Source organism: Diachasma alloeum, unplaced genomic scaffold, assembly GCF_001412515.2.
Source record: "Diachasma alloeum isolate Michigan unplaced genomic scaffold, Dall2.0 Dall_scaffold_00325, whole genome shotgun sequence".
In the NCBI taxonomy this organism is placed as follows: Eukaryota; Metazoa; Arthropoda; class Insecta; order Hymenoptera; family Braconidae; genus Diachasma; species Diachasma alloeum.
The window spans coordinates 997,049-1,019,804 of record NW_021680464.1 but is presented as its reverse complement, the minus strand read 5'-3'; the positions used below and the strand labels follow the sequence as shown (position 1 = coordinate 1,019,804).

Here is a 22,756-nt window from a genome sequence, read left to right as displayed (position 1 = left end):
TTTCATCGAACATTTCTATTGAAAAAAGCACAGATAAGCTGCGGAATTTACTAATGCAGAATTTACTAATTTTTTTATCTAATAGAATGTTCTAGCGACTTTGCTATTAGGGTTTCCTATCAAGTTTTTTCGCACGTGTATTCTTTCATTCTCTCATTCTTTCAGTTGATTAGTTATTTTGGGATTTTTATACTTGTTTGCGGCATAAGAGATGATTGCGGAAAAAACAATGAATAATTAATTATAGAATGATTTTTTCAATCAGCGTAGACTGTTTTTCTTACTGAAGTGAGAAAATGTTAATGTTTTTTGATAAATATTGAGCAGATCGTTGATCACGACTGACCCCGTTCATCATCATCATCCCTATTGTTATCTCATTCGTTCGTAATCTACAATGTGATTTTCATCTCCGTATAAAATCTCAGAAAATCTGAGAGCCAATTACTGCAGGGAAATTGATTAGACTCATTGATTTGTGGAACCCATTAGAATGTTTCACAAATCGCGAGTCACTAATCAATGCTAATTCATTGGTAACTCAGTGATAACCACCCACGGATCCGTGTCAATCATACGCTCTCGGCCGCATTGCAACATCCCAAGCGAATTCAGTAGTGAATTATCAAAACAAGATAAGTCATCTGCAGTTGAACATAAATTTTTAGAGGATGTATCGAATTCTTTTCGAAATAACGAATTTTTTAAATATATTTTTGTAGCTGTCTTCACGTTCTCCAAAATTATTCCCACTAAAATGCTCATATTGCCCTGAAGGTTGGAAATATTCGCCGAAAACTCATTCTTGATTCCAGTTAAAGGAGTATGAATAACCTTCAGGTGAGACGTTGAGTGTAATGAGGAAAAAGAAATTCAAAACGCAAAAAAAATATTCACGATTGATCATTTTTCCGATGAATTGTAACTTGGATGAGCGTAAGAAATTGATCCATTAAATTCTTTCTTCCATTGAAGTTTTTTGCACCCAACCTTTGTGTACCCAAAATTTTCGATGACTTATCTTTCAACATTCAGTGTTAATTTCGATACTTCACTCGATATTAGCGATTATTTTTTTCTACTTCAAACGTTTTCTTTCGGTCAGTTTAAACAAAACCGAATTTTTTTCACTTCAGAATTCATGCAGAGTTGACGTCATATCATATTAAATCGAATCTGAATAAAAAAGAATGAGCTTGTGATCAGGCGATTTGTTACTATCAATTTTCATTGGGAAAATTATAAATGATGAATCATTTTTTTAAGCTTTTTGAATTTATTGTTCCTCGTTACACTCAATGACTCAACTGGAGTTTCTTGACACTTCTTTAAGGTATATCCTAAGACAATCGGACCCAAAAGTTAGTCCCTATGGATTTTCAGAAAAAATTATAAATAACTTAATTTATTGCATTTTCATAAGTTATTGAGTTTTTCGATTCTCAGGTGTTGTTGATGCACGCAACAATAACTGTTTGAATCAAATAAGAAATTATTTGTCAATTGATTTTTTTAATCGAATAAGAAGTGCTTTCACGAAATTTCTATTTTTTAGAGTTGAATATCGCCGAGGGGACACTCACTCCATAATTGAGTGCCACCACGATTTCGGTGATTCTGAGCGTCACGGGAGGTGATTTCATGATTTCAAGTGAATTCATTAATTCGAAATCAATGATTTCAGAAAAATAAAGTTAATAAATAATCGAGGTGGGGCAAAACGGGTTTCGTCAAATTATGAAAATCAAAATTGACAATAATAACTGACAAATGATAATGAATGCGTTTGATTTCACTCCGCCAATCTTGAGCTAATGATGGTACAAAGCGGTCCATTTTACAATTTAACTATGTCAGTAAGTACGACATTCTATTATCATCCTTGGCAGGCGTGTCAATTTCAAAATCACGAATTACTTGCACGGTTCGCACTACGCCAGTGCGCCACTGATTTCGGTGATTTCATTGATTTCATACGATTTCACGTGATTTCGGAGATCATTTCGAAAATGATTTCGGAGAGCAGAAATCACTTGATGTCAGTGATTTCGGTGATTTCAAGTGTTTTCGGAGTGATTTCGGAATAATTTCATGCCAGAGTGGCGCCGTGATTGCGGGAGTGAGTAGCCCCTCAAATATCGCTGAAACTATTTCACCATATTCGGTAAATTTATCAATCTATTACAGATTCGTTTTTTAAGAACATCGTAAGAATCTTTTTTCATATAAAATTAAAAAATCGAGTTCGGAGGGATCCACAACCCCCGTTTGGCCTATGCCTGTTAGAAGCCCGCATTTCGTTATTTATTAGGGGAGAGTGGGGCAAAATGAAAGTCGAAAAACGACTGTTTGACGCAATTCCAGTAAAAAAAGTTTTTTCATTCATTTTTTTTCAACTTTGTCAACTTTTGTTTATTAACTTTCTTTATTCTTGGAAGTACTGATGAGAATAATAATTTTCCATTCAGCAAAATGTAAAATTATTGAGAAGTTTTGACGGGAGAAGACTTTGTCAATGGATTAATTGAAAAGAAAATGTGATGCTGAATTTCCATCCAATGAGAAAGGAAAAGTGTAATCGGCCTAATCTAATCAATTGAATTATGAGCCAAATAGAAAATGATTATTCTCATTAGTACTCCCAATGACAAAAAAAGTTAATAAAAAAGAAAAAAAAATCTGTTGATAGAAAAAAAAATCAACAGATTGAGTTGAGTTTTCTGTTGATAGAAAAAAAAATTTTTTTTTGCTTGAATTGCGTCAAGGAGTTGTTTTTCGGCTGTTTCATTTTATCATCTTAAGAAAAACGTGTTTCCTACGGAGTCTAGTTTCAAACAATCTACCCGCCAGGTGCACAGTCCGCCCCCACGTGACCACTCCGAGGTCTTATCAACCCTGAAACCCTCCTAAAATCATCCCCTTGAAGTAAATCGATCGTCCCGCGCACAATCAGCGCCGAGTATTGAGATTCGCAATGTCCCATCTCCCTTCAATCCGCCGAATCCATCTCCCTCACTCCCTCAACCTTGAATTTCCTCGACGACCTCCCGTACACCCGGTCACCCACGGAGCGCTTCTTCTCGGCGGGTGGGGTTGTTTTTACTCCCTAAAAGCCTCATGTGCGCCTTGTGCCGAGTATACGCACTTTCCAAGTGCGTGAAGCAGCAAAAAAGTGACTAAATACGAGAGTCCATGTTTTCGTGTTGGAGACGCAAATGGGAGGGAATTGAGTGTGTGGACAATGCTCTCGTGTGCCGCGGGGATGTTTTAACCTCTCGCTGAGGGCTCAGGGATCCCAGTTGCATCGAGCAATTTCGCAAGTTCAAGCGAAAATTGAAGTTCGATGAGGATTTTTGAGTGAATAAATTTGTAAATTTAATCCGGAGAAATGTGAACCAGATGATCGAGTTCGCGGCGCTCGATTGGTAGTTCATACGAAGGGATTATCATTGTAAAAATTAAGTAAGTACTTGCATGAATGAAAATGCCACGTATTGTTTGCATTTTCAAAGTTCAAAAACTATTTCCGTCAATTCATGAAACGAGAGATTGAAACATGAAGAAATTTATTCGGGTATTATGTCATATTTATTGATTTGTAGATAGAGCAATTGCTATGTCTTCTGGAGGGAAATTCAAGCGTTCAACCAAATTTCAATATTTAGAAAGTTTAAGGGGTAACAGAGGGTCGCGTTTCCTCGAAATTTTCAAAGAAATTTCCTGCTCCAAGTTATTAATATTATTCAAACCCACAGCACATTGATCCTCATCATCTCCTCCTGGAGATTAATGTGCTTTGATTTGTAAAAATATCGATAACTTTCGGCAGGAAATTTGTTCAAAAATTTTGAAAATTGACGTCATTCTGTTACTCCTTAAGGGGACACTACTACGAGTTTTAAAAGTCGCGGGCTATTGGAATCAGACTTTTCATACATTGAATAACGATTATACATTTCTAAAAACGAATAATTAGTGCAAAAAAATTAGTTGTTAATTGTTCGTTTGCCCCACAGACGCTTAAAATGCTAAACATAGTCCAGGGCCTCCAATTTTTGAGCTACAGAGGTTTTTTAAATATTTTAAGGATAATTTTTCTGCCTATTTCACATGAATGGCGCAAATTTTTATATTAAACAAAACGAACTTAGATGTGCAGGAGTCGAATTTCAAAAAAATAATCCATCATTGCTATTGTGCATATTTTTTCAAAAATTTTGTAAGAGTCAAAATATGAGGATCAAAATCTAAGCGTGAACATCTAATGCTCAAAATCTAAGGGTCATTTATACTCATTTATCAATTCGTACAAAGAATACTATTGTCTTCTAGGAAAAGAAAATTTCCAAACATTAAAAATCGATTGACAACATTCGTGAAATCTTCATCAATTGTCCTCCAAATCCCCCAAAAACCCTCGTTTTCATTCCTCCGAATAGAAAGCACATCAAATTAAATCAGCCGCTAAATCCACCTCATTCTCCCCGCTCCGAAACGGACTTCACTCCCGCAATTTCAAATAACCCGCTTCTCCCCCACCACTTACCCGCCGCTCTCCGCGCGTTCCAAATACTCCCCTCCCACACATGAAATAACACAAGCTCTAACCTCGAATACCAGTGCATGGAAGGACTCAGTGCTCAGTATTTTTTCCCCCAATCCTCAATAAGTACCCCACAGTATCAAATGTGGATGAACCCCAGTCCTGCATGTTGCTGTTGGATGGAATCACCGGTGAAATTAACAGTTTGATTGACTAATTAAGGATGGTGCAGCGACCGGTGGTGCCTCGACGTAACGTCAGGATCCTCCTGATCGGTGATCAGGGTGTGGGTAAGACCTCCCTGATCCTGTCGTTGGTGAGTGAAGAGTACGCCGAGGAGGTGCCCCACAAGGCCGAGGAGATAACGATACCAGCGGACGTTACCCCCGAACAAGTGCCCACCCACATTGTCGACTATTCGTCTACCGAGCAAACTGAGGACCAACTGATGGAAGAGATCCAAAAGGCTCACGTTATCTGCGTCGTGTACTCAGTCGACGATGAGGATACGTTGGACAGGGCTGCCAGCTACTGGCTACCACTGGTGAGAAAGTGCTCGACTAGCAACAGATGTCCTGTGGTGTTGGTTGGAAATAAAATTGACCTCGTCGACTACTCCACGATCGAGGCGGTCTACCCCATCATGAAAGAATTCTCGGAGATTGAGAGCTGCATCGAGTGCTCGGCGAAGACTCTCCAGAACATCTCGGAGATGTTTTATTATGCTCAGAAGGCGGTGCTGCATCCAACCACTCCGTTGTACAATTACGATACTCAGGAGCTCACGGAGGAGTGCAGGAGAGCTCTGCAGAGAATATTCAAGATCTGTGATCTCGATAACGATGGCCTGCTCAATGACATGGAGCTGAATAACTTCCAGCAGTCGTGCTTCAATACTCCTCTGCAGCCGCAGGTGCTCGAGGATGTCAAGGCTGTACTGTCGAAGAATATTCATGATGGCACTTGCAATGGCTGTGTTACCATGAAAGGTGAGCGAACTGATCTGGTTCTGGCCATGGCTTTTTCGGAGGTTCTGAGTGCGAGTTGGAGCACATTGTTGGGGAAAATTAAAATTCCATGGACACTTGACTCAGTCGTGTTTTCAGGAGAGTGACATTGAATTTGATTTAGGGAGAAAAAAATATGATATTTCAGATTGCAATGGGAATTCAATGAAATTCTGTTTTTTAGCAGCAAGAAGACGAGAATTTTCTAACTTACTTGAATTTTCAGTGAAAAGTGAAGAAATATCGCGGAATTTTCAATTAATTGAAAGCTCAAGAATATATTTACGTGAATTTTCCTAATTTCTCTCAATTTTTATGGAATACATGCACTGGAATTTACAGTTTCCATTTCTTTTTTCATAAAATTTTGAATTTTTAATGACAGAATTGCTGAAAATTTCAGGGAAACTGTAATGGAGTAAAACTTTTGAAGAAATTTCAGTCAAAAACGTTTAGCAGTAAAAGGACACTCTTGACTTCTTTTCAATGTTGATGACCCAGTGAATTGGTAATGAACTGGCATCATTTTTCCCCCCGGAACAGAACAAAATTGTATTCAAGCCATGAAAATTGAAAAAGAGTAAAAACTGCTCATTTCGAGTCATAAGGGTCAATCTGGTTTGATAAGCTAGAATTTCATTATTACCTTTCTCATATTCGTCATTGAAAAGTACATTAGGATTTAATTAAATTCGATTAGGGAGAAAAATTATGAAATTTTACATTTTAATGAAAATTCAATGAAACTCAACATTTTTAACCAGCAAGAAGACAATTTCCCAACTTATTTAAATTATCAATAATGAATTATTCAATGAAAATATGAATAGTAATTACGCTGGTTTTTTAATTAATTGGAAATTCAACGATATATTCAACTGAATTTCCCGGACTTATTTATTTTCATGAAATAACTCCATTGGCGTTTACAGTTTCCATTGCTTTTTCCATAAAATTTTCAGTTTTCAATGACAGAATTTCTTGAATTTTCAGTTGAACTATAATGAGATAAAAATTTTGAAGAAATTTCCGCCCAAATGTTTCCCCTCAACTTAATGTTCACATTTTGATTCATAATTGCACAAATAAATCCTAAAATCCTCACAACTCTCAGAGTTGAATCATTACTCGATTTGAATTCTAGGCTTCATGTATCTCCAATGTTTGTTTATTCAACGAGGGAGGAATGAAACCACGTGGGCGGTTCTCAGAAAATTTGGATACGACAATGAGCTCCAGATGTCGAAAGATTACATCCACCCACCGTAAGTATTCCTCCCCTGTCATAAACATTAATCATTGTCCAAGATTTTTTAATTAATCATGAATCCTTAATGGATTCTTCATTTTTTTTTCCATGGAGATTGAAAGTACCAACTGGGTGCACAACAGAGTTATCCCATAAAGGTCAAGAATTCCTGACAATACTGTTCATGCAGCACGATAGAGATCGCGATGGCGCTTTATCACCACCTGAAATGGAATCATTGTTTTCACGTTGCGTGACACCACCATGGGGCGACGAGTTCAAACACACTGTACCTACTAATGAAAAGGTATTTTTAGAAACTAGGATATACGAGGATGTGTGACGCCAACGATGACCCCAAAACAAGATTTTTATTACTTTATATAAAAAATTGAACAACACAAAAAATAAGTTGGATTTTTTTTTTTGAGGATAGTCACGAACTTTGGCCATTATTAAAAATTATTTTTTCGTCAGAGCTGCCATTCATCTTGTAATGATGGAAGCTTTGTTTATTGTAAACTGCTAGGGAACATTTTTAAAATCTGGCGAGAACTAGGAAGTCTGCTTGTTGGCAATTGGCCAATTTGTTCGGTTCTCAATAGAATATATCATAAGATCATTCCTCATGATCTTATATTTCAGGAATCTAAATAAAACATTAAGTTTTGTCCTCATAAGGGTTCTGATATACAACCGAAATGTCGACTCAACCCATTATTTAATTTATATTTCAGTGCATTATTGACCGCAGGGCCGATCCAATTTTAGTCTCGAACAAGATTTTTGAAATAATCGAAAAATTTCAAGTTCTGGAGATTACGACTGGTTTAAATAGTTTTTAAGTAATTACTAATAATTATGATAAAGCAATCAATTTTCCATTAAAAAAATCATTTGTTCCGAATCGTCACAAATTTACTCAAATTCAGAAGTTTAATAGAGATTGATTTCATGTAAAAAAAATAAAATTTCCGAAAGTTTAAACAATTTTAATTATTTATTTATAAACAGCGAATGTTAAAAAAAAATCGGTGCAAAATCTAATTTGAATGGCGCTATAGTGTAGTCTGTACCAAACTGTAAAAGATGCCTGGATATCCTTAATTAATCTCATTTGTCTATATTAGTGATGGGAAAGAGATTAAATGTTTTTGACCAAACGCGATTGATACCCTTGATTAATTGAATTAATTAATTCTCCAGGGCTGGATTACCTATCAAGGATACATGTGTCAATGGGCCCTAATGACACTAACCAACGTACGAAAAACCCTGGAGTACATGGCATACCTAGGCTACAGTATGTTTAACAATGAGTGTCAAACGAGTGCTATAACCGTCACAAGAGAGAAGAAACTGGATCTCGCGAAGAAACAGTCCAGTCGAAATGTCTACACCTGTCACGTGATTGGGCGAAAGAGCAGTGGAAAAACCACTCTATGTAGGACATTTATCGATCCCAAACTCGAGGTATTGAACTCACTGCTCTTTCCTAGATGATGGAGTTCTGTTTTTACACTGAATTACTTGTTCGCAGAAATTGACTGATGATAATGTACCATCGAGCGCTCAGATTGTGGCGAATACGGTGCACGTTTATGGACAGGAGAAGACTATTATATTGAGAGATATTAATATTTTGAATGTTCAAGATGCCTTAACTCCTGCACAAATACAGTGCGATGCTGCAGCTCTTGTTTACGATGCCAGCGATCCAAAGTCATTCGAGTATATTGCTCGTATTTATATTGTAAGTATCATCGATACGAACTGAATATAAATGAACAGGGGTGGAGACCAGAACGAAAATGTCGAGATAGCTTTTTGATGATTTTTGATGATTTAAATAACTAACTGATTATTCTCAATTTTTTCCAGAAATATTTTGCGGACAGCAAGATACCCGTACTAATAGTAGCAAACAAGAGCGATCTCGCTGAAGTTAAACAAGAGTACCTGCTCCAGCCAGCGAGCTTCTGCAGCAAGTACAAACTCATGCCCCCACAACCGTACAGCATCACTCGTACTGTACGACCGGAGGTATTCGTCAAACTAGCGACAATGGCTGCCTTTCCGTGAGTATCTCTCCTGATAAATCACTGATTCACAAATGAACGAGATATTTACTTTTCATTTGATTATTCCATGCATAAAGAATGCCACCCAGGAATTAGTTTGCTTGAGGGAATATTCATATTCCAATTGCTTTAGAGATTCTTCGGTTTACAATCCGTTTATTACGAGATGTCCTGCAAGTTCTCCTCTTATTTACGTTTATTTTCATTTTTATTATAACATGAAAGGATAAATACACAGTTTTTTTGAATTGTCAGAAGATGAATTGTCAGAAGCAAATGCAGAATTCAGTTTTCGAAGCCAAACACAAATCATTGAACACAATTTGTCATTAAGGGGACGTCCATTCCGAGGAAAAAAATTGTATTTTTCGAGGAAAAATTTTTCTAAATGCTATTTTTTGCGTAATTTTCTGTCAAGAATTCGATTTCGGTGGCCAGAAGTGTCTCCAATCGCTCAAAACTAGAGATTCGAATTTTTTGTAACCCAAAATTCCACTTCAACGAAATCCCCAGTGTATAATTTTTTTAGTAGTTTTTCGAATAGAATCACCAATATTGTCGCTTCTTAATTATGAGAAGATCCATTTTTTAATTTGTTCGTTTATTGAAATTTCTATTATCTCGATTTTTTTTTGTTCAAGTATTATGTAGGTACTTAAATAAAATTAACGGTCACAAAAGTGACCCAACTTGACCCGTTAAAAGTAACGACCTATTTTTTTGCTGAAAAATGAACTTTAAAGTGCGTCTTCTCTCCCTTTTTTCATGACCAAAGAGCGAAAATTGTTAATCATATTTTAAAAACAGCTATTTAAAAAGCTTTTACGCTGAGGATTCTTTCTGAGTTGAATTTTCAGTTACAAAAAATTCAAATCTGTAATTTTGAACGATCGGAGATAAATTGGACGTACAAAATCGGATTTCCGAGGAAAAATGCGAACAATAATATTCTATTAATTTTTCCTCGAAAAACAAAAAGATGTTTCTTCCGGGGTGAATCTTCTCTCAAATTGGAAACAAAATCGGAAACTAATAGAAAGCAATTTCGTGTTTAGCCGCTTTCAAGCAGCGTGGGTATTATTTTACAAACACAGGTTGGTTCAATTTTCTACACTGTTTAAATTTTAATCGTAGGCACGTCAATAGGCTGAAGCGATTTGCTGTATTTTTTTGTCATTCACAATTTGAATGTTAAACGCTGAGAATTAAAACACAGCTTCTGGGACCATCTAATATGTTTACACTTGCATATTAATTGTTGTTGAAGAATACATATAATCGGATTTGTGGAAGCAAGTTTTCCATTTATTCTTTCGACTTGTTTCAGCCCTTTGAGGCGTACGGTCCACATGTTGCTTGTCAATCCTTCACCAAGTCAATGGTGGAGTTCTTTCACAAGGTTCCTCTTCGTATTTTTCATGTTTTATGAGCTTTTATTTATTAACTGATCATCGTTTATACTTGAGGTTTTTTGGAATGCGCATGGAGTTGTTATTTCATGGTTAAATGTAATCCTGGCTTCTTTTTTTCATTTTATGAGTAATAATGAAGTGATAACGTCATTTTATGAAGCGGATTTAGAATAGGAAAGTGAGAAGTTCAAAATAAAGATCAGCAATTGTTGGAAAATCAAGGGGTAGTGGAGAAAATACTAATAAGTCTGAGGATTTTTCACAATATCCCTGGATTTTTCCCAAAATATCTCAATATGGAGATGAAGAATGTCATTGAAGGGAGATTATCCTGAATTTTAAAAGTTGTTGGTTATTGTCTAAGCATCTTCATTTGTTTCTCCCATATTCTGTACATATGCGGAAATTCATAATTAGCGTGAAGAAACTGATTGTTCACTGCCCGTTTGCAATCTAGAACCATACACTTATCAAATCGAAGGAATAATTCGGTTTACTCAATTTCTGAAATGAACAGCTTTTTTCGAAAAATTTACAAAAAAAAATGTGCAGAAAAACATTTACGAGACACTTTTTTGATATTCGACTTTAAAATAGCGTAATTTCCATGTTCTTATCTTAGAATGATCCACTGCAATTTTCTAATGCCGTCTAATAAGAGAAACATAGGAAGGTTCTCTTCAATAATCCGCGACTTACAAACTCAGGGTATTTTCCGCTTAAGGGTACCAGTGCGTAATCCGCAAAAGCAAAGAATTGAATGAAAAATTTTCAACACATTATTTAATGCATTTAAAAACTGTGTGCAAAATATAAAGAATTGCAAATACAATAACAACGGGAAAAATCTAAAGTTGCTACTCATATATTGGGTTAAATTAGACATTGATAAGTTTAGAATCTTTCCCGTGGTACGCCTCGACGAATAATGGCAGGAAAACATTAAAAAACGTTTTTTAATATTTTGCATACAGATTAAATAATGCAGTAACGAATTCCCATTTAACGCCCGGGTGTACTATCTTTCGAATGTTATCTGGATTTTTTTCATCTTTCGTAATCGAAAATTGTCAATTGAGTGGTACATAATGTAGAAATTACCAAAAATGATAGAATGATTTTAAAAAATTGAAAAAATTCAAAGAGCGTTTTTAATTGAGATTCAGGGTGAGTTGAAAAAGTGGAAATTACAAATATCTGATTCGCTGTGGCAAATCATCTATTAGCTGTCATTTTCCATGGTGTGTAGCAAAACACTAACTCCTCATGGGAAGTGACTGCTAGGAATCTCAATTTTCAAAACAGTGGTATGTAGTCATCTGCCATTTTTATGTGATAAAAGGGTGACTTAAAAATTCTCCAAAATATTACAACTTTTTTCAAAGAGCCTTTTCCATAAGAAATGTCTGTGTGCAGTGTGGGAACAGATTTACGAAATCAGTCTTTCCCCTACATGATATTGGGTGACAGGCCGCCATTTGTCACCGTAAATCAGATAGACTTTTCAATTTCTTGTTATTCAACTTATTCTGAAAATAAATTAAAAATGCTCTTTAAAAAAATTTCAGAATTTCTTCTACTTTTTTTTTTATTATTCATTCATAATTTTTTAAAACCTTTGCATGATGCAGGACTCAATTGACAATTTCAGATGACGAAAGATGAAAAAAAAACCTCGAGATAACGTTCGAAAAATAGTCCACCCGGGCCTTAATTCTCTGCTTTTTTCATAAAATTAGCGATTGAATAATGAGAGAAATACGAATAGAAACCGTTCCGATCCTGAATGCAAAAATGCACTTGTTTTTTTATTCGTATAATTGTGGTAATTCATATGCAATGCGATATCAATGATGGCTGTTGGCTTTATGTTGTCAATCAACAGTCCGGCATGTTCGATTGATCATCCATGATCGGTTAAATGTTTGAATTGGGATTTTGGTGGTTTCAGACACATGAAGCAGTTTGGTCTGGCCCAAGGGGAGTCAGTTGCCTGGTGGAAGGCCGGTCTTGGAATCGCCGCAGCCACTGTAGCTGGTTTTATGATGATGCGTGTACTCAACACGAACAAAAGATAGTCTTACCATATTATATATTTTTTCCTCCTATCCCCGTCCCTCGTATTATACCACTTGTTTAAGAAAACAATGCCCTTACCGTAAAGCACGCGTTAAGTTAATAAACACTGTTCCCAAATTTGAGATTTATCATTCATTCTACCCAATCCTTTTTTACGTGGACACGTCTTTCTAGAAAATTCAGGAAAATTCTCCGGTTTTTTAGAAAATACCAGAAAATTCCGAGGGTCTACTCGCTCCCGAAATCACGGCGCGACTCTGGCATGAAATCAGTCCGCAATCACTCCGAAATCACATGAAATCATCGAAATCACTGAAATCAAGTGATTTTAGCCCTCCGTAAAATCACCGAAATCCGTGGTGCACTGGCGTAGTGCGAACCGTGATTTTGAAAGTGACACGCTTGTCAACGATGATAATAAAATGCCGTAATCATTGCCACAGTAAAATGGTAAAATAGACTGCTTTTTATCGTCATTAGCTCCAGATTAGCAGAGTGGAATCAAATGAATTCGTTATTATTTGCCAGTTATTATTGCCAGTTTTGATTTTCATAATTTGACACAACCCGTTCTGCCCCACCTCTATTATTTATTAACTTTAGTTTTCTGTAATCACTGATTTCGAATTAATGAAATCATTCGAAATCATAAAATCACCTCCCGTGATGCTCGAAATCACCGAAATCATTTTTTCCGGAATCACTGAAATCACCTGAAATCGATTTCATTTTGAAATCATGATGTCACTCAATTATGGAGTGAGTCGCACCTCGAAAAATTCTGATTTTTCAAAAAATTTGAGAACACTCGGATTTTCTAGAACAAACCTCACCTTGATCTCAGATTAATCGTTCATGCCAGGAGATAAGAGAATATCTACCTCTGTGAAAGCATATCAACATTTTTTTCCCGTCGTACACAAGTCCTCAAGCCTTGTGTGCATAATGGACTTATGAGGATTTCCAGAATTTCTTATCGTTCGTCGGGATATCATTGAGAGGATGAATGAAAAATGAGTGAGCAATTGAACGATTTAATAATTTGTTTCATTCACTTCATCATTTTGCGAAAATTTTTTTTCGTAAAAACGCATTCATTGGAAAATTCTTCCGAAAATTCTATTAGTTTTCCGCCGATTCTCTTGTAAAATTCCGCAGCTTTTGCGCGCAGTTTTTTCGGGAGAACATGTTTCATAAGAACTATTGAATAGTCTTCAAAATCAATAGAATTTGATCTTTCTGTAAAACGTATTCTATTTAGATATTTTCCAAGGGTTTTTCAGTATATTTTCTTTTTTTCCTGTCTTTGAAAAAATCGAACAAAAAACATTAGAAAAGTTACGTCAGAATTTCTATTGGAAATATCTCAATAGAATAAATTACGTAGAAAAATCAAATTCTGTTGATATTTTGTTCTGCAAAGCTGAACTCTGACTTTTAAATCTCAGAGAAGTGAACTTTTCAGGCAGGTATTGCAAAAATATTGAAGAATAAAATTCTTAGAGATTCCTTTCAAAGTTGTTTTTGCTACACTTAATGTACAAGAAAATAGTATATTTCGATACGAGTACGCAATAGTATTTTTCCGGTCTGTTGCGATGGGGTTTTTTACCCCATCCTCGCCTACGGCTCGGAGGCCAACGCCACACGAGTAAAAAAAACCCATCGCAACAGCCCAGGAACAATATTTTTCTGTAGTGATTTTCCTGTTTTCGAGTTTGGGAAGTATGTAATACCAATTCCCAGACGAGAAATCGTGAAAAGCAGTACAGAAAAAGTGTTTTTTGACCCGTGGTGAAAAACAAGTGATGAAAATATTCTAGCTGAATTGCAAATTTGACTGCAGAGCAGAAATACAAAAAAAATTAATCGATATCGTGTCTCTCGCTGGTCATCCACGTATGATCATTGCCCATTCAAATTGCGAAATTTTTATCTTAACCACTCACTCAGAGAAATCCGACCTGTATTCCAAAGGTGAACACGCCTTTGGAAACTTTCCAAAAGTGATGTTTTTGTTATAAAGACGTACAGTTGAAGCGAAGACGTCCGCTTTGAAAATGTTTGTGGAGCAGGTCGTACGTTTTTTGTTGGGAAAATTCAATTGAATGTAATATTCTCTATTCACAATATCACAATGAGTTTACGGATTCAATGAGTTTAATAATTTGCCATTGAAATATCAATAATCCCTTAACGTGAAACACCAACTTTCTTGAATCTCCACGTTGAATAAAAAATTCCGTTAACCTGTCATTCTTAAATTGAATTGAAATCCCCAAAATGACAATTCAGATGCACCTATTCCTTAAATGAAAAACAGTGATAAATCTGGCAGCGTAATCATCAAAACCGTAGAGAAGCGGTAAAATAGTTCAAGTCGATTTTGACAATTGGCCAGTTTTCAATGAATATCTCGAAATCTAGATGAGATAGCAAAATTTTTGTCGTGACCTTTTTCGTAGCGCTCACTTCGATCTACAAAAAATTTAAATTATTCTTCGAAAACTCAGTGACTTAAACCGCATTACTGCTTCGCTACTGAAAGAAAACAAATAATCAAGTAGACACATGGTATTTACGTTTTAACAACTAATTTTATTCACTTCCTTCAATTTTCTAGTACATCATCAACGAATTGGATCAATACTCCGTCGATCTCTTGAAACATTGAAAAGCACAGACAAAGAAAAATACAGTGTCCAATGACGGATAATTTGGGGAATCATCTATCGAGAGATTTACATATCTGAAAGAAAGCAGAAAAATTCACATGATTAACATTAATCTGCACGTAAATCGTACAAAAATAGAATTCTCTCCATTCGAGAAAAAATTATTTTTGCCAAATATTCATTTACTTGAGAGAAGCATTTTTTCAAAATTGTATGTCTCCAATCGAATCATTCCTAGGCGAGCCGGATTAGGGTTCAATTATGACAATCCTGTTGTTCTAGAGGATGACAATGTTGCACATCAATTTCGATTAATTTTTTAATGTTGATAATTATTGAGGGAGTTTACTCAAGGTCATAACTAACATAAGCATCTCCTAGAGCAATAAAAGAGTGATAATTTAGACAATTTTTTGGTCAAATCGCTTCTCATCAATTTGTGGAATCGATGTAGCCAAAAAAAAATTTTGCGTTAATTATTGAGGGAGTTCGTTCAACGTTACAACTAACATAATCATCGCCTAGAACAATATAATTGTCATAATTTTATGGTGAATTTTTAAACTAGAGTAAGTGCATTTTTTTCGAAAAAAATTGTTCTGTTAAATCTTTTCCCATAAATTTATAAAAGCAGTTTGACAACAAAACACAACTTCCAAAAATGCACTTATCCTAGTTTGCCAATTCACCACAGAATCGAAACCTAATGAAGATGCGTGGTGGTGACTCGACTGGAGAAATACGGTATCGAAGAGATAAACATTTCTCCCAACTAAATGGATATTCGCCAGAAAGAATTTGTTTTCTGACTGCAAAACCAAAACCCTAAAAAAATACTAACGATTAGCGGTCTTGCACTGGCGTAGAGCCTCATTGAAGCCCTCGCAGAGTGTGAGATCTGACTGGTGCTGAGCGCACTCGAGGAATTGTTTAATCTCCCAGGCGCAAGCCCCTCCAGCTTGAGGAGCTGGCTGCATGTTCTGCTGTGCCACTGGAGCTGGTGCAGCGGCTGCCGCTTGCTCTGATGAGCCACCGCTGAAGAGGCCGGTCATGGCGTGTCCAATGGTGTGACCGACTGCGGATCCGATGGCAACACCACCAGCAGTGGCTGCCATTTGACCCATCAGTCCGGGCCCCTGGGGTGCTGCAGCCACCATTGGACTGGCCGCCGGAGCTGGCACTGGTGCTGGAGGATGCGCCGCAGGGGCAGCTCTAGCCGGAGCTGAGGGCCTAACCCTAATTCAACATCCAACCACAACTCATTATTTCCCGTTTCGTCATTAATTTCTAAATTTCGCGGATGAAATGCATTTTCTGCTTCGGTTTTTCAGGCCGTCCGACTCCCATGTTTCACGGGCCGTTATCCCTTTTCATCGGGACGTTTCGTTTATTAGGGGATAGATACAGTAGAGGCGTCGTATAAGATAACTCTCTATAAGATACTTCGCGCTCCTAGTGCTCGAGGCCTACTGCGAGGGAATCCATTGAACAAAAAACGATATTTCAATTACAAATTTTCAATCTATTTCGGCCATTTTTGTGTTCAATAAATTTTTTTAATAACTTTTCTATTTTTTCCCCACATATTTCAAACCTTCTTTCATTTTTCTAGCTCGTCTTTTGCTCAATCGGAAGGTCCTTTTGAATGACCAGAAAAAAAAGAAAAAAAATGGATAGTTCAGACCGGGATTTGGACCCGGGACTTTCCGATTATGCATCGGGTGCTCTCCCTTTTTCATTTCAAATTTCTGGTACATATTGAGCTCCGCCGTCCTTCTTATGGCATTCATTTTTTACATTAAAGAAGGGACTTTATATAACGTTCCACATCTCTGTGACGTCACTCGGCTGTTATGTTTCTTCCCATAGCGAAATGTATCCTCACAATTTCATTCGTATTTGCCGCGCTTACCCCTCCACGATTTCTAACCACGAAGTCGTCGCCATTACAAGTTGCGCACGCAAAATTCCTATTTTTCATGAGTTTTTTAATCATCCCCTCTAAACAATTCTCCTAGGCCACTTGGATTATTTTTTTTAGGTTCCTCCATAACAGCTCCACCCAAGTGCGAAATTTCAGGAAAATGGCGACTTTTTTTCTGTTTTTAATTCTTTTTCCGAATTCCCATAAGAGCCCGCATTAAAATGCATTTTTTGGAAAAATTCCGATGTTTCACCCATTCTCCTAGGCTATCTGGGATTTTGCATAGGGCTTTTGAAAAAATCAAAGAATGTATGGAAAAAAATCAATTTCTCGACTTTTTATCGACCCCCCACTCCCCTTGACTGCGATATAAATACCTCAATGGTGGGAGTCGATTGTAAAGGTTATAAAATTAGATGTAGAAAAAAAAACTGGCCGATTGTAAAAATTATCAGAAAATAAATTAAATGACAAAAAAACGACTGTCTAGTCACTTCATGCAATTTTTTTTACGTCTACGTCACGCGTCTAGAGTCCTAGACCTTGTGCTCGTGACGTAATGCCTCTTTCAATTGTAAAATCAAAGCTAATTGAGGGATTGAGGGCAATTTATCCGCTGGAATTATTTAATTGCACTTACGTCCTTGGGGGAGGTCCAGATGCACGTCCTCGTCGTGGCATGTTTGGTAATTCAGGTGTAATCAAGGGCTTGATGAAAAATTCACGTGTGTTCACTTGGTTATTCACTTTAGAACTGACTGCGCTGAGATGGAAACGGAACAGAAACGAGGGGATTTTGTCGATAACGTCGCGTTGCGTAAGTCTCGGCGGAAGAAGGGGAGGGATGTGGCGTGGCGCAGGTCTTCTAGAGTCTCGGTATTTTCTAGAATTTTCTAGAATAATAATCACTGCGTTTATTAAGGGTTAACGCGAAGTTTGAACATTGCTAGAGGCCAAAATTGAGGGGATACTTCGTTTTTAGAGGGATTTTGTGAAGGACAGGGGATTTAACGCGGATTTTTGGACTTTGAACGCTTGTTCCGCTTTGAGACTTGGCAACTAGCGCCGCGAAACTAGAATGTACCATGGCTGGCGTGTAGTTCCCCGGAGAAAATAAATGTCCGGAGCTTTTTTTACCGGATAGGGTGAACAGGCCCATTACTGGACGGTTAAGATGACACGGAACCCCTGCGCTATATAGTAAACTTTTAGAATTGTGTTTTCTCCTGTAATTATTATTTTTTATTTGTGAAACTACTTCATTGTCTCAGTGCAAGGATCGAGTCGATAAAGTAATTTCATAGATATAAAGTAATAGGGGCGGGTGGGGTAAAATGGACACTTGAGACTTTTTTTAAATTATTCATAACTCAGAAACAAAGTTATCAATTGAGCTCAGTTTAGGCTCGTCACAAAGGGAAAGAATTGTTCTTTGTATTGAAAAAAAATTAATTTCATCAGTATTTCAAGCCCTCATTAACATTTGAAAAAAAGTCAAGTGTCCGTTTTACCCCAACCTCCCCTAATTATGAGAGAAAACACAGTTCTAAAAAATCAGTTGGACACAGGGGTTCAGTTTTTCTTGAAGGGGTAACAAAACCTTACTTTTTTAGGCATAAAATCGATTTCTTGTCAAATTCTGAATCTGAATAAATTTGTTACGATTCCGAACAAATGATTTTTATGGTGGAAAATTAATTGTTTATAAATTATTTATAGAAAATGCTCATAATTTTGAAGAATTGCAGTTTTCAACTCATTTCATTCATCTTGTTCCAAAAGTAAACTTTGTAATTGTTTTTCAGATTTCTTAAATGTTTTTAACGGTTCAATATCGAGATTCAAATTCAGATTTGCAACGTTTAAATAACAAAATCATTGTAAAATGTCCAAAACTTAGGGTCAAATGGTAGCTCTGATGTTCGACTACAAAAGTATAAAAGTATTTCACTGGAGAAAAAATGGCCAAAGTACTTGGCTACCCTTAAGGGTCTGAAAACTACCACCTATGGTATCTGTTTTTCATTTCAAATTGCGTAAATGAGTTTTTTCGGATTCACTGAATTCTTGTGGAGAGGGAACTGATGAAAATGCGGGGATATTTCTGCAATTTGAACGTAGTTTCATCATGCAACAAACAATGTCATGCGTTGAAAAATAGCGCCACTGTGATGAGGAGTCACGTGAGAGCGACGTCTGTTTACCGAGAATTATTTTTCCCGGGCAATGATCCAAGAATGTCTGCTGATTCAGCAGATGAAACTGTTTATCGACGTGGAGTGTTAGGATTTCTCAGAAGTTTGATGAGTTGAGAGTAGATGGCAATGGTCAATGGAAAATGTTGGGTTCGTTTGAATCGACACGGCTTCATGACAGTTGACGGACAGTTTTCGATTTAGCCAGAAATGCAAAATGACGGTCATTATTTAGGTCGCGTCAGATGACCAAAATCTGACGGTCATGTGATGCACAAATTTTCTAACGAAAAATCATCATCATCATTACAAATAATTTGTAACCATTTAGAGACGAGTCCCTGAAAATTACTGACGATGTCACTGAAAATTGATGACAAAATCACTCAATTTCAGAATGTTTCAGTCACTGAATATCACAATCTAAAACTCCTAATAATTGGGGATAGATTCCTGAAAATTCGTGACATGTCCCGGAAAATCAAAACATTTTTTTGTCTGCGTACATTCAGGTTATTTTATTCCCTAGATGGAATATCCTCAAGATGAATTAAAATTTGATTTATTCTTCTCATTTGGTGCGTTGCATATAGTGTAGTTATTTTTGCTAATAAATTAGCAATATGCTTCCTTCTATCATATGCAATTCATTGTTCACTTCATTTCATTAAATTAAATAAGATTCTTTTCAACTAATTTTCTCAGATTTTCAAGTTAGTTGAATTTTATTATCATCATTATTTTTATTATCCCCTTCTTCTATACAACCGATTGTCTTTCTGGCGGTTCTCTCTCCCCTCAACCCTTCGATAAAATGTTAATAGAAAAATTTTATTTATGCATACTTGAATGAATTTGAAACATCTCACATTTTAAGAAACCATCAAAAAGCTCACTTTCAGGGATATTCATGAAAAATTCGAAATTTTCAACAATCATCATAAAAATCAAATCAATGGCATTAAAATAAACAATTTAAGCTGTGATTAAATTCATTCGAATCGTGATATTCAATGATATCCCCGGAATTCTGATTTAAAAAAAATACAAGATTTTTGCAAATTTTCAAATGAATCAAAATAACGGTCATTACTATCGCCTTCATCTTCGAACTTGTCAAAAGGACATCCAAATAAATTTCATTCAATCAGTTCAGAACATTTTTTTAGCTATCGTGGTACAACCGATTTTCGAAAAAATTTGAAAATTAAAAAATCCAATCGGTTAATTAAATTTTAAATAATGGGGATCAATAAGGCTGAATGATACCGACATTTGGAAAAAAAATCAACTCCATCTATCACAAGCGTACGGACGAGATATAAAAATGGCATTTTCGGACTTTTTGAATCATTCTGGGTCGATATAGCACAAAAAATCCGAAACTTAACTTTAAACAATTACAAAGCTTCCATTCGGAAGCAAAATATAATTTTGCCAATCAAATATGTTTCACACGAGAAGTTACAGTCAAATTTTGTACAGAAATGACGGTCATTTGTTTGTCTGAAACAAAATTGATTGGCAGAATTATATATATTTTCTGAGTGTATCTTTAAAATGTGCCCCAACCCCATTTCGAAGAAATCAATCTCCCTCTGCAAAATTCTACGCAGTTTTGGATGATGAAAATTCACCTCCAATTGCATTAAAGAATTTATCACTGCTCGACGATAGCCGAGCTCAAAATAACTCGGAAAATGGAAAGAAAATACTGCGAAATCCCGGCAATTGACCCGCCGATAATGATTATCTAATTATCTCCAGGGTCACGTCACAACAATTGACTTTACATGCCAAATCAGCCGATCATTGCGATGCAGGCCGCAGAAGCCGTAACATATTTTTGGCACTGAAAAAAGACAAAGAAATGAATTGAGTGGGAGTCAGCAAAGTGCGATAAAAAAAAGTGCTGACAAAAAAGTCTTCGACCTCCGGAGCCAGCCTTGAGAGGCGAGTACAATCGGTTAGCGAATTTGGTATCAGCTCGAGACTCTTTTTGTTCGGAAGCGTCATGATTTATTTGTTATTCCCTCCTTGTTCCATCTAAAAGAGTAGGAGGCATACTACAGTTCCGCCTCCGAGTTCTTCACCTCGGTGGCAACCTCCGGAGCGTATCGACTTCCTCAACCTATCGCTGCGCATTTCAATAAAACCACGGGATTATAGAATTACCGAAAAACTTGGAAAATAAGTTATCACTTAATCCTTGAAGTCTTTTCATTTCTCATATTCCCGGTCTTTTGCTGCGATAAAGACGGAAGCGAGAGAGAGCACAACTACTGAGGTTCAGGGGAGATTATCCCGAGTTTTGAAAAACACCGGTTATTTCCATATGTTTATCCTGTCCTCCGTCAACTCAAAAACTTATAATTAGCTTGAAAAATAGTATATTTCATAACGAGTGCTAAAAAACATTTTTTCACGAGTTACGAACAATATTTTTCATCACAATGTGGCGGAAATTGGACTTTTAGGCACGCGGAGCAGGCCGAAAAGTTCACTTTTCGTCACAGCGTGATGAAAATAGTATTTTTCCGGGCTGTTATGGTGGGGTTTTTTTCTCGCGTGAAGTTGGTATCTGCGTCGAAGGCGAGGACTGGCCAACCATATGAGTAAAAAAAAACCATTGCAACCGCTGGGGATATGATATGATTTTCCGTACTGACCTTCACTTTTCCTCGACGGGGGATTGGTATTGTCCCTTCCCCAAACTCGTAAAAGTGAAAATCCCTACGCAAAAATATCGTTCACGGCTAGTGGCATGGAGTTTTTCAACTTTTTTTTTCAACGGTTTTATTCAATATGGGGTTTTTCTCCTTGCGTGATTGACTAGTCCTCACCTTCGGAGAGCTTAAATCACCTGATTTCAGTGATTTCGGAATGTTTTCACGCGGGAGTGGCGCAGTAATTTCAAGAGTGAGAAGCCCCTCGGGAAAATATTCCACAGAAAAAATCAATATATCATCATCATCATGTTCTCTACCAGAAAAATATCTTCTAAAATCAATAACATTGTTCTAAACTCAATAACAATATTGAATATTTTGTTTCCCACGAAGAACATCCTCGGCGAACCTAAAAAAAATAAACATCACCGAGCAACATTGAATGCTGATAACTCATCCCGCGAATCATTCGATGAAGCACGTACAAAAGCCAACGAATCATCAAAACCGATGACACACCGAATGAAACGAAAGCATGAAACCCCGATAAAAACACACAACAGCAGATACTCATGAAGACGCAAGTGAATAAGAAAAATCCTGCGTAGAAACTCCTCCATATCTTCTGGAGTAATGCAACGCATCGAGAGGGAGGTAGCCTCAACGAAATAAGTCGTATCTCACCGCATATAGACCATCTGCGTCAACGAGATGACCCTCTCCTCCGCCTCCACAGTGCACCAGTGGAGGTCACCCACCAGCAGAAAAAAAGTCCCCAAGTGGGAGAGAAAAAGCCTAAAAAAAATTCCGATATGTCCTCAGATGCGACAGCTTTTGTCGCATCATCCATTATCACATCTTATCGTACCCTAAAACGCCTCCATCTTGTCGTCCCTCTCTCTCTCTCTCTCTCTCTCTCTCT

The 22,756-nt window shown here is 36.8% G+C and overlaps 2 protein-coding genes across 4 annotated transcripts; one reads left to right on the top strand and one right to left on the bottom strand.

The window, feature by feature from the left end:
• Positions 1-2,983: 2,983 nt before the first annotated feature.
• Positions 2,984-12,488, top strand: LOC107040172 (mitochondrial Rho GTPase). 3 transcript variants are annotated; one of them, XM_015260121.2, is made up of 10 exons: positions 2,984-3,462; positions 4,766-5,532; positions 6,695-6,815; positions 6,914-7,106; positions 8,006-8,272; positions 8,340-8,552; positions 8,681-8,877; positions 9,936-9,974; positions 10,208-10,279; positions 12,244-12,488. In XM_015260121.2, exons 2-10 carry the CDS (start codon positions 4,767-4,769, stop codon positions 12,368-12,370), a joined length of 1,995 nt encoding a protein of 664 aa, XP_015115607.1. In that variant the 5' UTR covers positions 2,984-3,462; position 4,766; the 3' UTR covers positions 12,371-12,488. The 3 variants fall into 3 exon arrangements, with proteins under 3 accessions (XP_015115607.1, XP_015115608.1, XP_015115609.1); XM_015260122.1 differs by lacking the exons at positions 2,984-3,462; positions 10,208-10,279 and having other exon boundaries at positions 4,601-5,532; XM_015260123.1 differs by lacking the exons at positions 2,984-3,462; positions 9,936-9,974; positions 10,208-10,279 and having other exon boundaries at positions 4,601-5,532.
• A 2,460-nt stretch (positions 12,489-14,948) lies between these two features.
• Positions 14,949-18,196, bottom strand: LOC107040179 (coiled-coil-helix-coiled-coil-helix domain-containing protein 10, mitochondrial). The gene is made up of 3 exons (XM_015260132.1): positions 17,611-18,196; positions 15,888-16,282; positions 14,949-15,120 (listed from the first exon to the last, which is right to left on the bottom strand). The coding sequence occupies exons 1-3, from the start codon at positions 17,649-17,651 to the stop codon at positions 15,113-15,115; spliced, it is 444 nt and encodes a 147-aa protein (XP_015115618.1). The 5' UTR covers positions 17,652-18,196; the 3' UTR covers positions 14,949-15,112.
• Positions 18,197-22,756: the final 4,560 nt, after the last annotated feature.